This window comes from Balaenoptera musculus, chromosome 21, assembly GCF_009873245.2.
Source record: "Balaenoptera musculus isolate JJ_BM4_2016_0621 chromosome 21, mBalMus1.pri.v3, whole genome shotgun sequence".
Taxonomy (NCBI): domain Eukaryota; kingdom Metazoa; phylum Chordata; class Mammalia; order Artiodactyla; family Balaenopteridae; genus Balaenoptera; species Balaenoptera musculus.
The window spans coordinates 32029911-32049380 of NC_045805.1; the positions used below are offsets into that span (position 1 = coordinate 32029911).

The 19470-nt window shown below is 33.9% G+C and overlaps 1 protein-coding gene across 1 annotated transcript in view; it reads right to left on the reverse strand.

The window, feature by feature from the left end:
- ADAM32 (ADAM metallopeptidase domain 32) overlaps positions 1 to 19470 on the reverse strand; it is a 176573-nt gene that overhangs the window by 109001 nt on the left and 48102 nt on the right. Inside the window, exons 7-9 of the mRNA XM_036838636.1 lie at positions 16604 to 16672; positions 13326 to 13397; positions 12725 to 12891 (exon numbers count right to left, since the gene is read on the reverse strand). Coding sequence (XP_036694531.1) covers positions 12725 to 12891; positions 13326 to 13397; positions 16604 to 16672 — 308 coding nt within the window. The remainder of the gene's footprint in view (positions 1 to 12724; positions 12892 to 13325; positions 13398 to 16603; positions 16673 to 19470) is intronic.

Genomic DNA, 19470 nt, shown 5'->3' on the forward strand with positions numbered 1-19470 from the left:
TGAAGACCAGTGGTGAGAGCAAACATCTTTGCATGTTGCCAAACCAGAGAAAGAATACAAAAGTGAAAATTATAGGCCAATGTCCCTCCTAAACACAAAAATACTTAATAGCATAGCAAATAGAATTCAGCAATATATAAAAAGAATAAAACACCATGGCCTTGTGGGGTTTACTCCAGGAAAGCAAGGCTGGTTTAATATTTGAAAATCAGTCAACGTAATCCATCATATTAACAGGTTAAAGAAGAAAAACTACATGATCATATCCATTGATGCAGTAAAAACACCTGACAAGTTCAACACTCACCCCTGACCCCAAAAAAAAAAAACCTCTCAGAAAAATAGAAATAGAGGATAACTTTCTAAAAATTGATAAAGAGCTTCTGCAAAAAAAAAAACCCCTACAGCTAACATTATACTTATGTTGCAAACTGAAGACTTTCCCATTAAAATTTGTAATAAAGCAAGGATGTGAGCTATCACCACACTTATTCAACACAGTACTAAAAAAGAAAAGGAAATAAAAGGCATATAGATGAGAAAGGAAAAAATAAAACTGTCACTATTTGTAGATGACAGATTGCAGATGGCAGATTGTCTATGTAAAAAAATCCTAGGTAATCCACAAAAACACTCTTAGAACTAGTAAGTGAGCTCATCAAGGTTACAGGAAATAACAGGTAAATATTCAAAAATCAACTGTGTGCCTATTTAGTAGCAATGAACACTGAAACATTGACATTAAAAATACAATACCTTTTACAATTGCTCAAAAAAAGAAATACTTTGGTATAAATTTTACAAAGTATGTACAGGATTTGGATGCTGTGAACTATAAACTGCTGATGAAAGAAATCAAAGGTCTAAAAAAATGGAGAGATGTAGAGTGTTCATGGGCTGGAAGAGTCAACATATTACAGATGTCAATTCTGCCCCAAATGATATATAGGTTTGGCCCAATTCCTATCAAATTCCCAGGAAAAATTTTTTGTAGCTATAGTTAATATTTTTCTAAAATTTATGTGGAAAAGCAAAGGCATTAGATAGCTAAAATACTTTAGAAAAAGAAGAATAAAGAGACAGAAATCTGTCTAGCGATTTCAAGACTTATTATATAGGTACAGTGATCAAGACTCTATGTTATTGGTAGAGGGATAGACCTATGGATCAATGGAACAGGACAGAGAACCCAGAAATAGATCTATATAAATATGCCCAACCGATTATTGACAAAGATGCAAAAGCACTTCAGTGGAATAAGGATGGCCTTTCCAATAAATGGTACAGGAACAAATGGAAATCCATAGGTTAAAAAATGATTAGAGTCAAACTAATCCTCAGACTCCACACAAAAATTAACTCAAAGTGGATCACAGACTCAAATATGAAATGTAAAACTATAAAACTTTCAGAAAAATGTAGGAAAAACTCTTCAGGATCTAAGGCTAAGCAAAGACGCTATGCACCTTACATGACGCGTAAAATTAAAAATTGATATATTGGACTTCAAAAAAATTTTTAACTTTTCACTTCAAAAGACCCAGGTAAGAGGATAACAAAGCAAACTACTGACTGGGAGAAAATACTTGCAAATCATATATTATATCTGACAAAGAATTAGTTTCTCATATATACAAAGAACCCCAAAACTCAGTAGCAAGAAAACAAGCAGTTCAGTTAGAAGACAGACAAAACACATGAGCAGACGTTTCAACAAAAAGGATATGTAGACGGCAGAAAAGCAGATAAAAATATTTTCAACATCATTAGCCATTTGGAAAATGCAAATTAAAATCATAATTAGATATCACCACATAACTATCAAACAATAAAATTAAAAATAATGAGAAAACCAAACATGGTAAGCGATGCATACTCATATAATGCTGGCCAGAATGTAAAATGGTAGTCACTGAAAAAAAATTTGGTAGTTTCTTTAAAAACTAACTAAAAGGGGCTTCCCTGGTGGCGCAGTGGTTGAGAATCTGCCTGCCAATGCAGGGCACACGGGTTCGAGTCCTGGTCTGGGAAGACCCCACATGCCGCGGAGCAACTAGGCCCATGAGCCACAATTACTGAGCCTGCGCGTCTGGAGCTTGTGCTCCGCAACAAGAGAGGCCACAACAGTGAGAGGCCCGCGCACTGCGATGAAGAGTGGCCCCCGCTCGCCGCAACTAGAGAAAGCCCACGCACAGAAACGAAGACCCAACACAGCCAAAAATAAATAAATAAATAAATAAATAAGCTTTCATTAAAAAAAAAAAAAAAAAAACTAACTAAAAAATGAAATATGCAACTACTGTATGACACAACAATTATACTCCCAGGTATCTGCATCTTAAAAATAAAAACTGATATTCACATAAAAACTTGTACATGAATGTTCATCATAGCTTGATTTATAAAAGCCTGAAAGTAACATATATATATACCCTTCAATGTGTAAACAGTTAAACAAATTGAGTACATACATATGATAGACTACTCAGCAATAACAGGTGCTGATATGTAGAAAAACTTGTTTGATTTTTTAGAGTATTATGCTGAGTAAAAATACGCCAATCCCTAAAGGTTACATAGGATATAATGCCACTTAAGTAACATTCTTGAAATGATAATATACAAATAGAGAACAAATTAGTGGTTACCAGTAGACATGGATGGAGAAAAGGTTTATAGGAGGAAGTAGGTATGGCTATAAAAGGGAAAAATGAGGAATCTCTTTGGTGATAAAAAATGATCTATGAAAAAAAAAAATGATCTATGCCTTTACTGTATCAGTGTCAAATTCCCATTTATGGTATTGTACTATTGCTTTGTAAGATGTTAACACTGATGGAAACTGTTTAAAGAGTACATGAGGCCACTCTATATTATTTTTTCATTGGTATAACTGACTTATAATTTTAGTTTCAGGTATCCAACATAATGACTTGATATATGTATATATTGTGAAATGATCGATCGTTATGATAACCCTAGTTAGCATCCATCACCACACAAAGTTAATTATTTTTCTTGTGATGAGAACTGTTAAGATTTGCTCTCTCAGCAACTTTCAAATAGACAGCACAGTGTTATTAACTATAGTCACCATGCTGTATATTACATCCCCATGAGTTATTAGTTTTATAACTGAAGTTGTACCTTTTCATCACCTTTACCCACTTCACTCAACCACACCCCAACCTCTGGCAATCACCAATTTATTCTGTATAAGTTCAGGGTTTTGTTTTGTTTTGTATTTTTTTGGTTAAACATACAACTAAGATCATGCAATATTTGTCTTTCTCTGTCTGATTTATTTCACTTAGCAAAATACCCATAAGGCCTATACATGTCGTCACAAACGGCAAGATTTCCTTCTTTTTATGGTTGGATAATACTTCATTATGTATATAAACATATTGTTTTCTTTATCCATTCATCCATCACTGGACATATAGGTTGATTCCATGTCTGTCTATATCAATATCAAATAAAGTAGACTGTAATTCCAGAAGCATTGGTAGATCATATAATTCTTTCAATAGATGAAGGAAAAACGTCTGATAAAATTTAATATTCATTCATGATTTTTAAAAACCTCTTAGCAAACATAATACAGGAAACTTTTTATTTGATAAATAGCATCTACAAAACCTGTATGGCAATTTTATACTTAATATTGATACAAGAAACAGCTCAAATAAACAACCTAAACTTACACCTAAAGCAATTAGAGAAAGAAGAACAAAAGAAACCCAAAGTTAGCAGAAGGAAAGAAATCATAAAGATCAGTTCAGAAATAAATGAAAAAGAAGAAATTATAGCAAAGATCAATAGAACTAAAAGCTAGTTCTTTGAGAAGATAAACAAATTTGATAAACCATTAGCCAGACTCATAAAGAGGAAAAGGGAAAAGACTCAAATCAACAGAATTAGAAATGAAAAAGAAGTAACAACAGACACTGCAGAAATACAAAGGATCATGAGAGATTACTACAAGCAACTATATGCCAATAAAATGGACAACCTGGAAGAAATGGACAAATTCTTAGAAAAGCACAACCTTCTGAGACTGAACCAGGAAGAAATAGAAAATATAAACAGACCAATCACAAGCACTGAAATTGACACTATGATTAAAAATCTTCCAACAAACAAAAGCTCAGGAGCAGATGGCTTCACAGGTGAATTCTATCAAACATTTAGAGAACAGTTAACACCTATCCTTCTCAAACTCTTCCAAAATATACAAGAGGGAAGAACACTCTCAAACTCATTCTACAAGGCCACCATCACCCTGATACCAAAACCAGACAAAGATGCCACAAAAAAAGAAAACTACAGGCCAATATCTCTGATGAACATAGATGCAAAAATCCTCAACAAAATACTAGCAAAGAGCATCCAACAGCACATTAAAAGGATCATACACCATGATCAAGTGGGGTTTACCCAGGAATGCAAGGATACTTCAATATAAGCAAATCAACCAATGTGATACAACATATTAACAAACTGAAGGATAAAAACCATATGATCATCACAATAGATGCAGAACAAGCTTTCGACAAAATTCAACACCCAGTTATGATAAAAACTCGCCAGAAAGTATGCATAGAGGGAACCTACCTCAACATAATAAAGGCCATATATGACAAACCCAGAGCCAACATTGTTCTCAATGGTGAAAAACTGAAACCATTTCCTCTAAGATCAGGAACAAGACAAGGTTGCCCACTCTCACCACTATTATTCAACATAGTTTTGGAAGTTTTAGCCACAGCAATCAGAGAAGAAAAAGAAATAAAAGGAATCCAAATCAGAAAAGAAGTAAGACTGTCACTGTTTGCAGATGACATGATACTATACATAGAGAATCCTAAAGATGCTACCAGAAAACTACTAGAGCTAATCAATGAATTTGGTAGAGTAGCAGGATACAAAATTAATGCCCAGAAATCTCTTGCATTTCTATACACTAATGATCAAAAATCCGAAAGAAACATTAAGGAAACACTCCCATTTACCACTGCAACAAAAAGAATAAAATACTTAGGAATAAACTTACCTAAGGAGACAAAAGACCTGTATGCAGAAAACTATAAGACACTGATGAAGGAAATTAAAGATGATACAAACAGATGGAGAGACATACCATGTCTTGGATTGGAAGAATCAACATTGTGAAAATGACTATACTACCCAAAGCAATCTACAGATTCAGTGCAATCCCTGTCAAACTACCAAGGGCATTTTTCACAGAACTAGAACTAAAAATTGCATAATTTGTATGGAAACACAAAAGACCCCGAATAGCCAAAACAATCTTGAGAAAGAAAAACGGAGCCAGAGGAATCAGGCTCCCTGACTTCAGACTATACTACAAAGCTACAGTAATCAACACAGTATGGTACTGGCACAAAAACAGAAATATAGATCAGTGGAACAGGATAGAACACCCAGAGATAAACCCATGCACATATGGTCACCTTATCTTTGATAAAGGAGGCAAGAGTATGCAATGGAGAAAAGACAGCCTCTTCAATAAGTGGTGCTGGGAAAACTGGACAGCTACATGTAAAAGAATGAAATTAGAACACTTCCTAACACCATACACAAAAATAAACTCAAAATGGACTAAAGACCTAAATCTAAGGCCAGACACTATAAAACTCTTAGAGGAAAACATAGGAAGAACACTCTATGACATAAATCACAGCAAGATCCTTCTTGACCCACCTCCTAGAGAAATGGAAATAAGAACAAAAATAAACAAATGGGACCTAATGAAACTTAAAAGCTTTTGCACAGCAAAGGAAACCATAAACAAGACGAAAAGACAACCCTCAGAATGGGAGAAAATATTTGCAAACGAAGCAACTGACAAAGGATTAATCTCCAAAATATATAAGCAGCTCATGCAGCTCAATATCTAAAAAACAAACAACCCAATCCAAAAGTGGGCAGAAGACCTAAATAGACATTTCTCCAAAGAAGATATACAGATTGCCAACAAACACATGAAAAGATGCTCAACATCACTAATCATTAGACTTCTCTAATCATTATAGAAATGCAAATCAAAACTACAATGAGGTATCACCTCACACGGGTCAGAATGGCCATCATCAAAAAACCTATAAACAATAAATGCTGGAGAGGGTGTGGAGAAAAGGGAGCCCTCTTGCACTCTTGGTGGGAATGTAAATTGGTACAGCCACTATGGAGAACAGTATGGAGGGTCATTAAAAAACTAAAAATAGAACTACCATATGACCCAGCAATCCCACTACTGGGCATATACCCTGAGAAAACCATAATTCAAAAAGAGTCAGGCACCACAACCTTCACTGCAGCACTATTTACAATAGTTAGGACATGGAAGCAACCTAAGTGTCCATCGACAGTTGAATGGATAAAGAAGATGTGGCACATATATACAATGGACTATTACTCAGCCATAAAAAGAAATGAAATTGAGTCATTTGTAGTGAGGTGGATGGACTTAGAGTCTGTCACACAGAGTGAAGTAAATCAGAAAGAGAAAAACAAATACCATATGCTAACACATATATATGGAATCTAAAAGAAAAAGAAATGTTTCTGATGAACCTACGGGCCAGACAGATATAAAGACACAGACGTAGAGAATGGACTTGAGGACACAAGGAGGGGAAACGGTAAGCTGGGATGAAGTAAGAGAGTAGCATTGACATATATACACCACCAAATGTAAAACAGATAGCTAGTGGGAAGCAGCTGCATCGCACAGAGAGACTAGCTCAGTGCTTTGCGACCACCTAGAGGGGTGGGATAGGGAGGGTGGGAGGGAGACACAAGAGAGAGGGGACATGGGGATATATGTATGCATATAGCCGATTCACTTTGTTATACAGCAGAAACTAACACAATATTGTAAAGCAATTATACTCCAATAAAGATGTTTAAAAAAAAAAATCAGAGCTGAAAAATACAATAACTGAAAAAACAAATACACCAGAAGGAATCAACAGCAGATTAGATAACAGAGAGAATGGATCAGCATTCTGGAAGACAGAGTAGTGGAAATCACCCAAGTTAAAAAGAAAAAAGAAAAAACTTTAATGATAATAGATTAAGGAGCTCTGGGGCAATATGAAGTGACATTCACAGTCATATTATTGGCGTCCAAGAAAAAGAAGAAAAAAAGAAAGAGGCAGTGAAATTATATGAAAAAATAATAGGTTAAAAAATTCCCTAACCTAAGGAAGAAAACAGACATCCAGGTCCAGGAATCACAGAAAGAACCCAACAAGATGAACCCCGAAATGTCCACACCAAGAAATGTTGTAATTAAAATGTCAAAAATAAAAGATAAAGAAGACCTTTATAACAAGAAGAGAAAAGCAAATAATCAAGTACAAGGAAACTCCCATAAGACTATCATCTGACTTTTCAGTGAAAACTCTGAAGGCCAGAAGGCAGTGACGTGATATATTCAAAGTAATGAAAGGGAAAAACCTAAAACCAAGAATACTCTACCTGGCAAGGATATCATTCAGATTTGAAGGAGAGATAAAGAGTTTTACAGATGAGCAAAAGCTACAAGAGTTCAGCACCACTAAAAAAGAAAAAAGAAATGCTAAAGGACACTTCTGCAAGCAAATAAGGGCACAACTAGAAATAAGTAAAATTATGAAAGGAAAAATCTCACTAGTAAAGAGAAACAGATAGTAAAGAATAAGGATCGGGCTTCCCTGGTGGTGCAGTGGTTGGGAATCTGCCTGCCAATGCGGGGGACACGGGTTCGAGCCCTGGTCTGGGAAGATCCCACGTGCCGCGGAGCAGCTAGGCCCGTGAGCCACAATTGCTGAGCCTGCGCGTCTGGAGCCTGTGCTCCGCAACAAGAGAGGCCGCGACAGTAAGAGGCCCGCGCACCGCGATGAAGAGTGGCCCCCACTTGCCACAACTAGAGAAAGCCCGTGCACAGAAATGAAGACCCAACACAGCCAAAAATAAATTAATTAATTAAAAAATATATATATATCTATATATATATATGGTATTTAATTTAAAAAAAAAAAAAAAGAATAAGGATCAACAACATATAAAGCTAAGTAGGAAGGTTACAAGATAAAAGTATTAAAGTTATCTGTATCCACAGCAAGTAGTTAAGGCATACACAAAACAGAAATAATGTAAAATATGACATCAAAAAAAAAAACATGTAGGAGTAATAAAATGTAGAACTGTAAGAATGTGTTGTAGCTTAACAGATGATCAACTTAAATATATATATATATGTGTATATATATATACATATATATATATATATTTTCCATCTATAAACAGTAGAATACACATTCTTTTAAAGAGCACATGAAACATTCTCCAGGACACATCACCTGGTAGGCACAAAACAAGTTTCAGTAAATTTAAGAATGAAATCATAGCAAGCAACTCTTCCAGCCACAACAGTATGAGACTAGAAATTAACCAAAAGAAAACAGCTGCAGAAAACAGAAACACGTGGAGTCTAAACAACATGCTACTAAACAAGCAATGGGTTGTTGAAGAAATTAAAGGGAAATCACAAAATACTTTGAAACAAATGAAAATAAAAACACAACAATTCAAAATTTTTGGGTCACAGCAAAAGCAGTTCTAAGAGGGAAGTTTACAGTTATGCAGGCCTATCTCAGGAAACAAGAAAAATCTCAAATAAACAACCTAACCTTACACCAAAGGAATGAGAAAGTTAGTAGAAGGAAGGTAATAATAAAGAACAGAGAGGAAATCAATGAAATAGAGATGAAGAAAAGAATAGGAAAGATCAATGAAACTAAGAACTTGTTCTTTAAAAAGATAAACAAAATTGATAAACCTTTAGCCAGACTCATCAAGATAAAAAGGGCCCCAATCAATAAAATCAGACATGAAAAGGGAGATGTTACAATAGACACCACAGAAATACAAAGGATAAGAGACTACTATGAACAACTATATGCCAATAAAATAGATAACCTAGTAGAAATGGACAAACTCCTAGAAATATACAATCTCCCAAGACTGAACCAGGAAGAAATAAAAAGACCGATTAAAAGTGCTGAAATTGAAACAGTAATTTAAAAACTCCCAACAAACAAAAGTCCAAGACCAGAAGGTTTCACAGGTGAATCCTACCAAACATTTAGAGACGAGTGAACAGCTATCCTTCTAGAACTATTCCAAAAAACTGCAGAGGAAGGAACACTTCCAAACTCATTCCATGATGAGTTCTATGAACTCATCCTATGATGAGGTCATCATCACCCTGATACCAAAACCAGACAAAGATATCACAAAAAAAGAAAATTATAGGCCAATATCACTGATGAATGCAGATGCAAAAATCCTGAACAAAATATTAGCAAACCAAATCCAACAATACATTAAAAGAATCATGCACCATGATCAAGTGGGATTATCTCAGGAGACAAGGATAGTTCAATACCCATGAATCAATCAATGTGATAAACATTAACAAATTGAAGAGTAAAAGTAATACAGTTATTTGAATCAATGGAGAAAAAGTTTTTGACAAAATTTAACATCATTTTATGATAAAAACTCTCAACAAAGTGGGTAAAAAAGAACATACCTGAACATAATAAAGACCATATATGACAAACCCACAAATAACATCATACCCAAGAGTGAAAAGCTGGCAGCATTACCTCTAAGACTAGGAACATGTCAAGGATGCCCACTCTCACCACTTTTATTCAACACAGTATTGGTAGTCCTAGCCACAGCAATCAAACTAGAAAAAGAAATAAAAGGAATCCAAATTGGAAAAGATGAAGTAAAACTGTCACTGTTTGCAGATGACATGATAGTATATATAGAAAATCCTAAAGATGCCACAAAAAAACTATTAGAACACATCAATGAATTTAGTAAAGTTGCAGGATACAAAATTAATGTAAAGAAATCAGTTGTGTTTCTATACACGAATAAAGTCTATCAGAAAGAGACGTTAAGAAAACGATCTCATTTACAATCACATCAAAAAATTAAAAGACCCAGGAATAAATCTAAGCAACATGTAAAAGACCTGTACTCAGAAAACTAATAAAACACTGATGAAAGAAATTGAAGAGAATATAAACAGATGGAAAGACATATATGTTCATGTACTGGAAGAATTATTATGTTAAAATCTCATACAATCTACAGATTCAGTGCAATGCTTTATCAAAATACCAATGGCACTTTTCACAAAATTTGAACAAAGAATACTGTAATTTGGATGGATCCTCAAAAGACCCCAATAGCTTAAGCAATCTTGAGAAAAAGAACAAAGCTGGAGACAACTCATTCTCTGATTTCAAACTATACTACAAAGCTATATTAATCAAAATAGTATGGTACTGGCAAAAAAAAAAACAGACACGTATATCCATGGAACAGAATAGAGAACCCAGAAATAAATACAAGTTTATATGGTTGATAATCTATGACAAAGGAGGTATGAACATACGATGGGGAACTGACAGCCTCTTCAATAAGTGGTGGTGGGACAACTGGACAGCCACATGCAAAAGACTGAAACTGGACCACTTTCTCACACCATATTCAAAAAAACCTCAAAATGGATTAAGGAATTAAATGTAAGTCCTGAAACCTTAAAAAATCCTAGAAGAAAACATAGGAAATATGCTCTTGATATCAGTATTGGCAGTATTTTTTATATCTGTCTTCTCAGGCAAGGAAAGCAAAAGCAAAAATAAACAAATGGGACCACATCAAACAAAAATGCTTTGCACAATGAAGGAAAATATCAACAAAATGAAAAGGCAACCTATTGAGTGGAAGAAGATATTTGCAAATGATATATCTGATAAGGGATTAATTTCCAAAATATACAAAGAACTCATACAACTCAACACTAAAAAATCAAATATCCTGATTTAAAAATGGGTAGAAGAGGGACTTCCCTGGTGGCACAGTGGTTAAGAATCCACCTGCCAATGCAGAGGACACGGTTTTGAGCCTGGTCCAGGAAGATCCTACATGCCGCGGAGCAACTAAGCCAGTGCACCACAACTACTGAGCCTGAATGCCACAACTACTGAAGCCTGCGTGCCTAGAGCCCATGCTCCGCAACAAGAGAAGCCACCGCAATGAGAAGCCCGTGCACCACAACAAAGAGTAGCCCCCACTCACCGCAACTACAGAAAGCTCACGTGCAGCAACGAAGACCCAACACAGCCAAAAATAAAATATAAATAAATTAATTTTTAAAAAAGAAATTAAAATTTTTTAAAAATAAAAATAAAAATGGGCAGAAGACCTGAAAAGATAGTTTTCCAAAGAAGACATATAGATAGCCAAGAGATAAATGAAAAGATGCTCAATATCACTAATCATCAAGGAAGTGCAAATCAAAACCACCATGAGATATCACTTCACACCTGTCAGAATGACTAGCATCAAAAAGTCTACAAATAACAAATTGATATATAGATTTACCTCTTTAAACATTTCAAGAGGTTGTTTGTGGGACTTAACAAATGTTTGCCAAAAGTGGTAAATTCATGGCAAAACTGGCTATCTAACTGGAAGAAAATTAAATTTTACTTCTCTTTTGTGTTATGTAAAAATTAGACTAAGATGTATCACAAATTTATTTATAAAAAGTAATAATATTTATTCTTTAAAAAAAATCTGCAGACTAAAATTAGTGCTAGGAGAGATCTTCATCAAACAGGAAATCCAAAAAACAAAAACAAACAAATGAAAAAAACAGGAAATCCAGAAGTAAAAAAAGAAAAGATTAACAAATTTGGCCCTATAAACATAAAAGATTTTATGGAGCAAAAAAAAATTTAATATCTATAGTAAAATTATAGACATGGAAAAACGTATTTTTTATATACATAAACAAAGGATTAATATCTAAACATTCAATAAGCTCTTACAAATTACAACAAAGTTGTCAAATAACATGAAAAGGCAATTCCAGAAGGACAGATCCAAATGATCAACAAACATATGAAAAGATGCTCAAATCTACTAGTCTTTGGAGAAAGCAAATTAAAAAACGTTAACATCAATTTATATTCATCAGACTGGCAAAAAATGAAAAGAAACACAGCGCATTATTGGCAGAGATGTGGGGAAAAGATTAATCTTACACACGCAAAAGGAAATATTGATATTATCATGCCAAGTTAAAAATATGTATATGCAGATTTATTGAAAGACATGCTGATCATAATTGCTGGTAAATTTTATATGAATAAAATTATAAGTATACAGTTATAATTGATTGTTAGAAAACTAACATTTAAAAATAATGCAGAAAATTCAGTAGGGTAAAATATTTTAACCTACTTTACCAAGGCTTTGATCAAAACTCATAACAAAGATATAAACTTCACAAGATAAATCCCATCTCTTTATGTAGTGATTAAGATTATGGGCTCTGGAGTTACAAACTGTGGGTTCAAAACCTAGACACACCAATCAAGAGTCCTTAGTTGGTTTAACCTCCTGAAATATCAATCTCCTCAATAGTAAGTGTTGATAAGCACAGAAATAAATTTTAGCAATCTTCTTTTACTGTCTGACAACCAGAAAGAGAGCATGAGGTCTGAATGAGTGCATGATAATCAAAGTATGAATAGTCAGAAATGAACAACAATTCCCTAATTTAAGCTACATCAATATCACAAATCTTTGATTTCTAAGAAGACTGAAACATTATACTTACATGAATAGATATGCAATATCATGAGGCCTTAGGGTAAGATAAGACTTTTTCCATTCTAAAAATCTATGCAATAATTCATCTGCCTCACCAACAGTAGAGATCTTATTTTTATCTGACCACAATTCCAAAGATGACAGCACAATAGCAATTTTAAATGGGGTAAACATCTAAAAACAGAAGAGATAAATACATGAAAAAATTAATTTTTATTTTATTTTATAATAACCAAGAAATTAATTGAATGTTTTAACAAATCCACCCTCAACGTATATGGATAACTTTATTCAGAAATGCCACGTCAGCCATGGAGCAATTCAGTCCATGTGCCACAACTACTGAAGCCTGTGCGCCTAGAGCCCGTGCTCCGCAACAAGAGAAGCCACCGCAATGCGAAGCCCGTGCACCACAACGAAGAGTAGCCCCCGCTCACCACAACTAGAGAAAGCCCACGCACAGCAAAAAAGACCCAATGCAGCCAAAAATAAATAAATAAAATAAATAAATTTTTTAAAAAAAGAAATTGCCATGTCAAGTTAATGCAAATTATAATTTCAAAACTAGTACGAATTTTCCTAACTAGTATGAAAAGGAAAATACTTACTGAATTTACAAGGCCAATAATTTCGATGACTTTATTTGTTACCATCATGCTATCAGAGCCCAGGTTATCATACTGAAAAACAGAATTAATTTAAAATTTAAATATCATTTGTTATGTAATATGCTTGAGATCTACTCTCTCAGGTTGAGGCTGCTTTGGGGTTAGAACACTTCAAAATAAGACAGTAACAATTAAAATAGGAATATAAATTGTATCACTCACACATGCTAGTATGTAAAATTGTATAGCCACTCTGAAAGATAGTTTGGAAACTTCTTTCAAAACAAATAATGGACCTAGAAATTGCACTCCTGGGCATTTATCCTAAAGAAGTAAAAACTGATGCTCACAAAAACCCATACATGAGTGGAAACAACTCCTACGTCCTTCAATGGTTAACAGGTTAAACAAACTGTGGTACATTTATAACACGGAATATGATTCAGTAATAAAAAGTAACTGAACTGTTGATATATGGAACAGCCTGGGTAAACCTCATGAAAATTATGCTAAGTATAAACAAATCTCAAAAGGATACATACTATATGTTAACATTTATGCAATATTCCTGAAATCACAGATGGAGAATAGATGAGTGATTACCAGAGGTCAAGAAGTAAGGAAGTGGGGAGAGATGTGTGTGACTCCAAAGGGATAACACAGAGAGTCTTGTGATGGTACTGTTCAGTGTATTGGTCATGGTGGTGGTAGTTATGAATGGCTACATATGTGATACTACCACATAAAACCACACACACAAATGAGTGTGTATATAACTGCTGAAATCTGAATAAGCTCTGAAGAATGTGTCAATGTTAAATTCCTTATCTATAAAAAAACTCTCTAAGGTACATTATCCCTTGGATATTACACAGGACCCTCAAGTTCAACATATCCAAAACTACGCTCATTATCCTCCCTCAAAAATATGCTCCCACTTAGATTTCCACTTCTTTAGTGAATGCTCTTATCACTTATGACCTCCCACATTTATTATACTATATGTTCTGTGACAGCAAAACTTTTTTTCTGTTTTGTTCACTGCTCCATCCTCAATAAATAGAACAGTAACTGGCATCTAGGTGATGCTTAATATATTTATTAAATGAATGAATAAATCAAATGAATTTACAAGTTCTTCTAATTCACCCTCATTAGTAACTTTTAAAATTGTCCTTTCCTGGCTATTCCTAACACTATTAATTTGTAAAACTTCACCTTGATTACTGGAATAGTCTCTTAAACGCTTTATCTTACTCCAATTTTTACACCACCATTCCTGTCCCTACGCTATTGCAGAAATGATTCTAAATGTAAATATGAACACATCATTACCCTGCTTAAAATCTTTCATTGACTCTCTATTACCGTTAGGATAAAATCCAAATATCATGTCAATTCTTCAATTCATCTCTTTCCCTTTCCCTTCTTCAACCCTGTGTATTAATCATACTAAACTTCTTGCAATTACCTGAAAAGAACAATCTCTCATATTTATGCACCCTTGCAAAGAAAGGTTTCGCACTGAGTCTTCCCTGGCCCCATCCTCCCCCCATTGCCCAAACCAACCAAACCAGAACACAGCCTCCAACCATCTCCTTTACCAGGTTCTCACACTCCAATTCCCCTGCCCTAATCATCCAAGGGCAAGGTAGCAAAAAATGTGAAACAACCTCTATTCTCCAGAACCCACTGCAATTTTTCAAGTTAGCCAATGCTAAACCTGTTTACCTTGTTTCGCTATTCCTTCCCACAGAAATCACAATAAAGGCTCCTGCCATGTTTTCCTATTGCTCCCTCTGTCTCCTGACCTACTCTGGTGCTTCTCCATGTGGCATGATGTGGTATGCCCTTTCCTCCTGGGAACTGCGAATAACAAACTAACCTTCCAATAGTAATCATCTCCTGATCTGTTGGCATCAGCATACCTGAATAATAATAAAACCTACATTTTAAAACACCTACTTACATGCTCTTACAATACCTCAGGTTACAGCTGTGTGTCTCCATGTCTTTCTCCATTAATGCACTGTATTTTTATAGTACCATAAACTTCCCTCAATCTGGCACTGAATTCACTAGGCTACAACTGTGGATTTAAAATTTGTGAAGTGATTGAAGACATCACTATTCTTCTATATATGCCCAATATCTAGTAACACAGATGTCATACTGGCTCAATGTTTGTTTTATTAAAGAATACATAAACATAAATATTTGTAAGAACATAAAAAAGAGATGTTTAATGAGCATTCTATGGCTGACAAACCTGGCAATTTAGACAAGAAGCTTTTAAAACAACTCTCAAAATTTGTAACATAATCCTGAAACAAAATAATTTTCATAAACCAAAATATTCCCTGGAAATTTAGTCATCTTTACTAGAAATACCTCAACTTTCTCTTAAATGTTCCCTTTGCCCTTCTCCCTAATACTCTAATAAGTCAAGTATTTTAATATCCTTCTCCAAATCTCTCCTGTCTCTGACCCTCAACTCTGGCTTCCTGACAAGCTCTACAATCCTATGAATAGAAATGGAAATTCACATTCTCTGTAGTATTCCATAGATGTGACAATCAAATACTTATCTTCAAAACAAAACCTGGAAAGTATATTTTATCCCTGTTTTCTGAAATCTTTGAAATACAGGAGAAATAAAACCACACCCGACTGAGTACAAACTGAGTTATCACCTCAAGGGTCTGAAGTTCAGAGATCCTCAAATTGTTTATGGGAATAAGGAATCTAGAGGTGCCTTTAGACTAGACTCAATCAGACTTGAGTCAACAGACTCAAACAGTTGCACCATTAAAAACCACAAAAAAAAATCTTGACATTTTAATGTAAGCAGTTCTCATAAATAGTTATACTATCATCGTTGCTGTGCCAATAAATATCTTATAAGGCAAAAGATTCTCTAGACTACATGCTGCTCTTCAAGTACCCTAAAACAAGAATTAAAGCTTAAAGAATTTCACTTAAAAAAATCACCATTAAAAATTTTTGTGGATTGAGAGGGGCCCTAAAGGTGTGAAGTACCAGCCAAAAAAAAAAAAAATCATTTTGTTATGCAGGTTATGTAAAGATTTCAAATAAAACATTTCTGATAGAACTAATGTAATTTTGAATATTTGATTCTTCAAATAGAAGATGTCTCCACTGTTCTCTGGGAGCGACATGGAAGTAAGAAGACTGGAATCTTTAAGTTCCTTTCTAGTTAGGGATAATCATACATTCATATCAAATATTCAAAAGCAAAGAAGAAGCAAAATACATACCAAAACTTTGTCCACCACGACATGCATTTCTACATAAAGAGGAATTAAATCTGAAACAGCTGATTCTGGCTAGAAAAAAAGAATAGCAGCATTTAAAAACTTAAAAACTTTCACAAATTGTTTATTCTGAACTTTTAAAATATTTTTCCATCTTTACTGAGTCATAGTTGAAATATATATATATATATATATATATATACACATATATATATATACTTAAGTTATAAGACCTGTTTTGATATACATATACAATGTGAAATAACTGCCACAATCAAGCTAATAACATATCCACTCTCACATAGTTACCATTTTCTTTTTTCTTGTGTGTGTGTGTGTGTGTGTGTGTGTGTGTGTAGTGAGAACACATAAAATCAACCCTCTTAGAAAATTTAAAGTTTACAATACAATATTGCTAACTACAGCTACACTGATGTTTATTAAATCTCCGGAACTTATTCATCTTGCATAGCTCAAACTTTATATGCTTTGACCAACATTTCCCCATTTCTCTTTGTCTGCAGCCCCTGGCAAACACCACTGTACTTTCTGTGTCTATGAGTTTGACTACTGTAGATTCCAGTAGTGAGATGTTGCAGTATTTGTCTTTCTGTGTCTGGCTTATTTTACTAACAACATCCTCAAGGTTCATCCATACTGCCACAAATGGCAGGATTTTCTTCTTTTTAAGGCTGAATAATATACCATTATATATACATATAACAATTTACTTATCCATTCATCCATCAATAGATACTTAGATTGTTTTCATATTTTTGCTATTGCAAATAATGCTTCAATGAACACAGAGGTGCATATATGTTTCAAGTTAGTGTATTTGTTTTCTACTAGGAAGATTTATGATTTCAGGTCTTACATTCAAGTCTTTAATCCATTTTGAGTTAAATTTTGTGTATGGTGTAAAATAGTGATCCATTTATTCTTCTGCATGTTGCTGTCCAGTTTTCCTAATACCATTTAATGAAAAGTCTGTCCTTTCCCCATGGTATATTCTTGGTTCCTCTGTCATAAATTAATTGACCATGTATGTTTAGGTTTATTTCTGTGTTCTCTATTCTGTTCCACTGATCTATGTGTCTCTTTTCATGTCAATATAATACTATTTTAATTAATAAAGCTTTGTAATGTAGTTTGAAATCAGAGAGTCTGAAGCCTCCAGCTTTGTTTTCTTTCTCAAGATTGTTCTGGCTATTTGATATTTGTGTTTCCATACAAATTTAAGGATTATCTTCCTATTTATTTGAAAACTAGCATGGGAATTTTGATGGGGATTGCAATGAATATGTAGATTGCTTAGGGTAGTACAGAAATTTTAACAATCCTGATTCTCCCAATCCATGAGCATGGAATATCTTTCCATTTATTTGGGTCTTCTTCAATTTCTTTCATCAATATCTTGTAATTTTCAATATATAGTTCTTTTACCTCCTTGGTTAAATTTATTCCTTGGTATTATATCCTTTTTGATGCATTATAAATCACATTGTTTATTTCTATTTCTGACAGTTTCTTATTGGTGTATATAAACACAACAGATTTCCATACATTAGTTTTGTATCCTGAAAATTTACTGAATTTGTTTATTAGTTCTAACAGTTTTTTATGGAGTAGTTAGGGTGTTCTATATATAATATCATGTCATCTGCATATAGTGAGTTTTACTTCTTCCTTTCCAATTTGAATGCATGTCATTTCATTTTCTTACCCAATTACTGTGGTGAGAACTTCCAATTCTATGTTGAATAAAAGTGGCGAAAGTGGGCATCCTTGACATGTTCCTGATCTTAGAGGAAACGCTTTCAGCTTTTCACCGTTGAGTATAAGGTTAGCTGTGGGCATGTCATATATGGTCTTTATTACATTGAAGTATGTTCCCTCTATATCCACTTTGTTGAGAGTTTTTATTATACATGGATGCTGAATTTTTTCAAACGCTTTTTCTGCATCTATTTAGATGACCATGATTTTTATCCTTCATTTTGTTAATGTGGCATATCACATTAATTGATTTGCTGATGCTGAACCATTTTTCATCCTTTCAATAAACCCCACTTCAGCATGGTGTATGATTCTTTCAATGTTTTTTTTTCTTTTAATGTTTTAATGTTGAATTTGGTTTGCTATTATCTTTTTAAAGATCTTTACATCTATGTTCATCAGGGATATTGGCCAGTAATTTTCTTTTCTTTTTTTTTTTTTTTTTGTGGTATCCTTGTCTGGGGTTTGGTATCAGGGTATGCTGGTCTTGTAAAATGAATTTGGAAGTGTTCCCCCTTCATCTATTCTTCGGAAAAGGAGTTTGAGGATTGGTATTAATGATTCTTTAAATGTTTGGTACAGTTCACCAGTGAATTGTATAAGTCTGGTCTTGGACTTTTGTTTGTTAGCATATTTTTGACTACTGATTAAATCCCCTTACCAGTAATTGGTCTATTCAGATTATCTATTTCACCATAATTCAGTCTTGGTAGGTTAGGTGTTTCTAGAAATTTATCCATTTCTTCTGGGTTGCCTAATTTTTTAAAATTGAAGTATAGTTGATTGACAATGCTGTGTTACTTTTAGGTGTACAGCAAAGTGATTCATATATATATATATATCATATATATATTTAATATATATAACATATAATATATATGTATTCTTTTTCAGATTCTTTTCCCTTATAGGTTATTACAAAATATTGAGTATAGTTCCCTGTGCTATATAGTAGGTTCTTGTTGGTTACCTATTTTATATATTGTTGTGTATATATGTTAATCTCAAACTCCCAATTTTTCCCTCCCCAGGTTGCCTAATTTGTTGACATATAATTCTTCCTAGTAGTCTATATTTCTGTGGGATCAGTT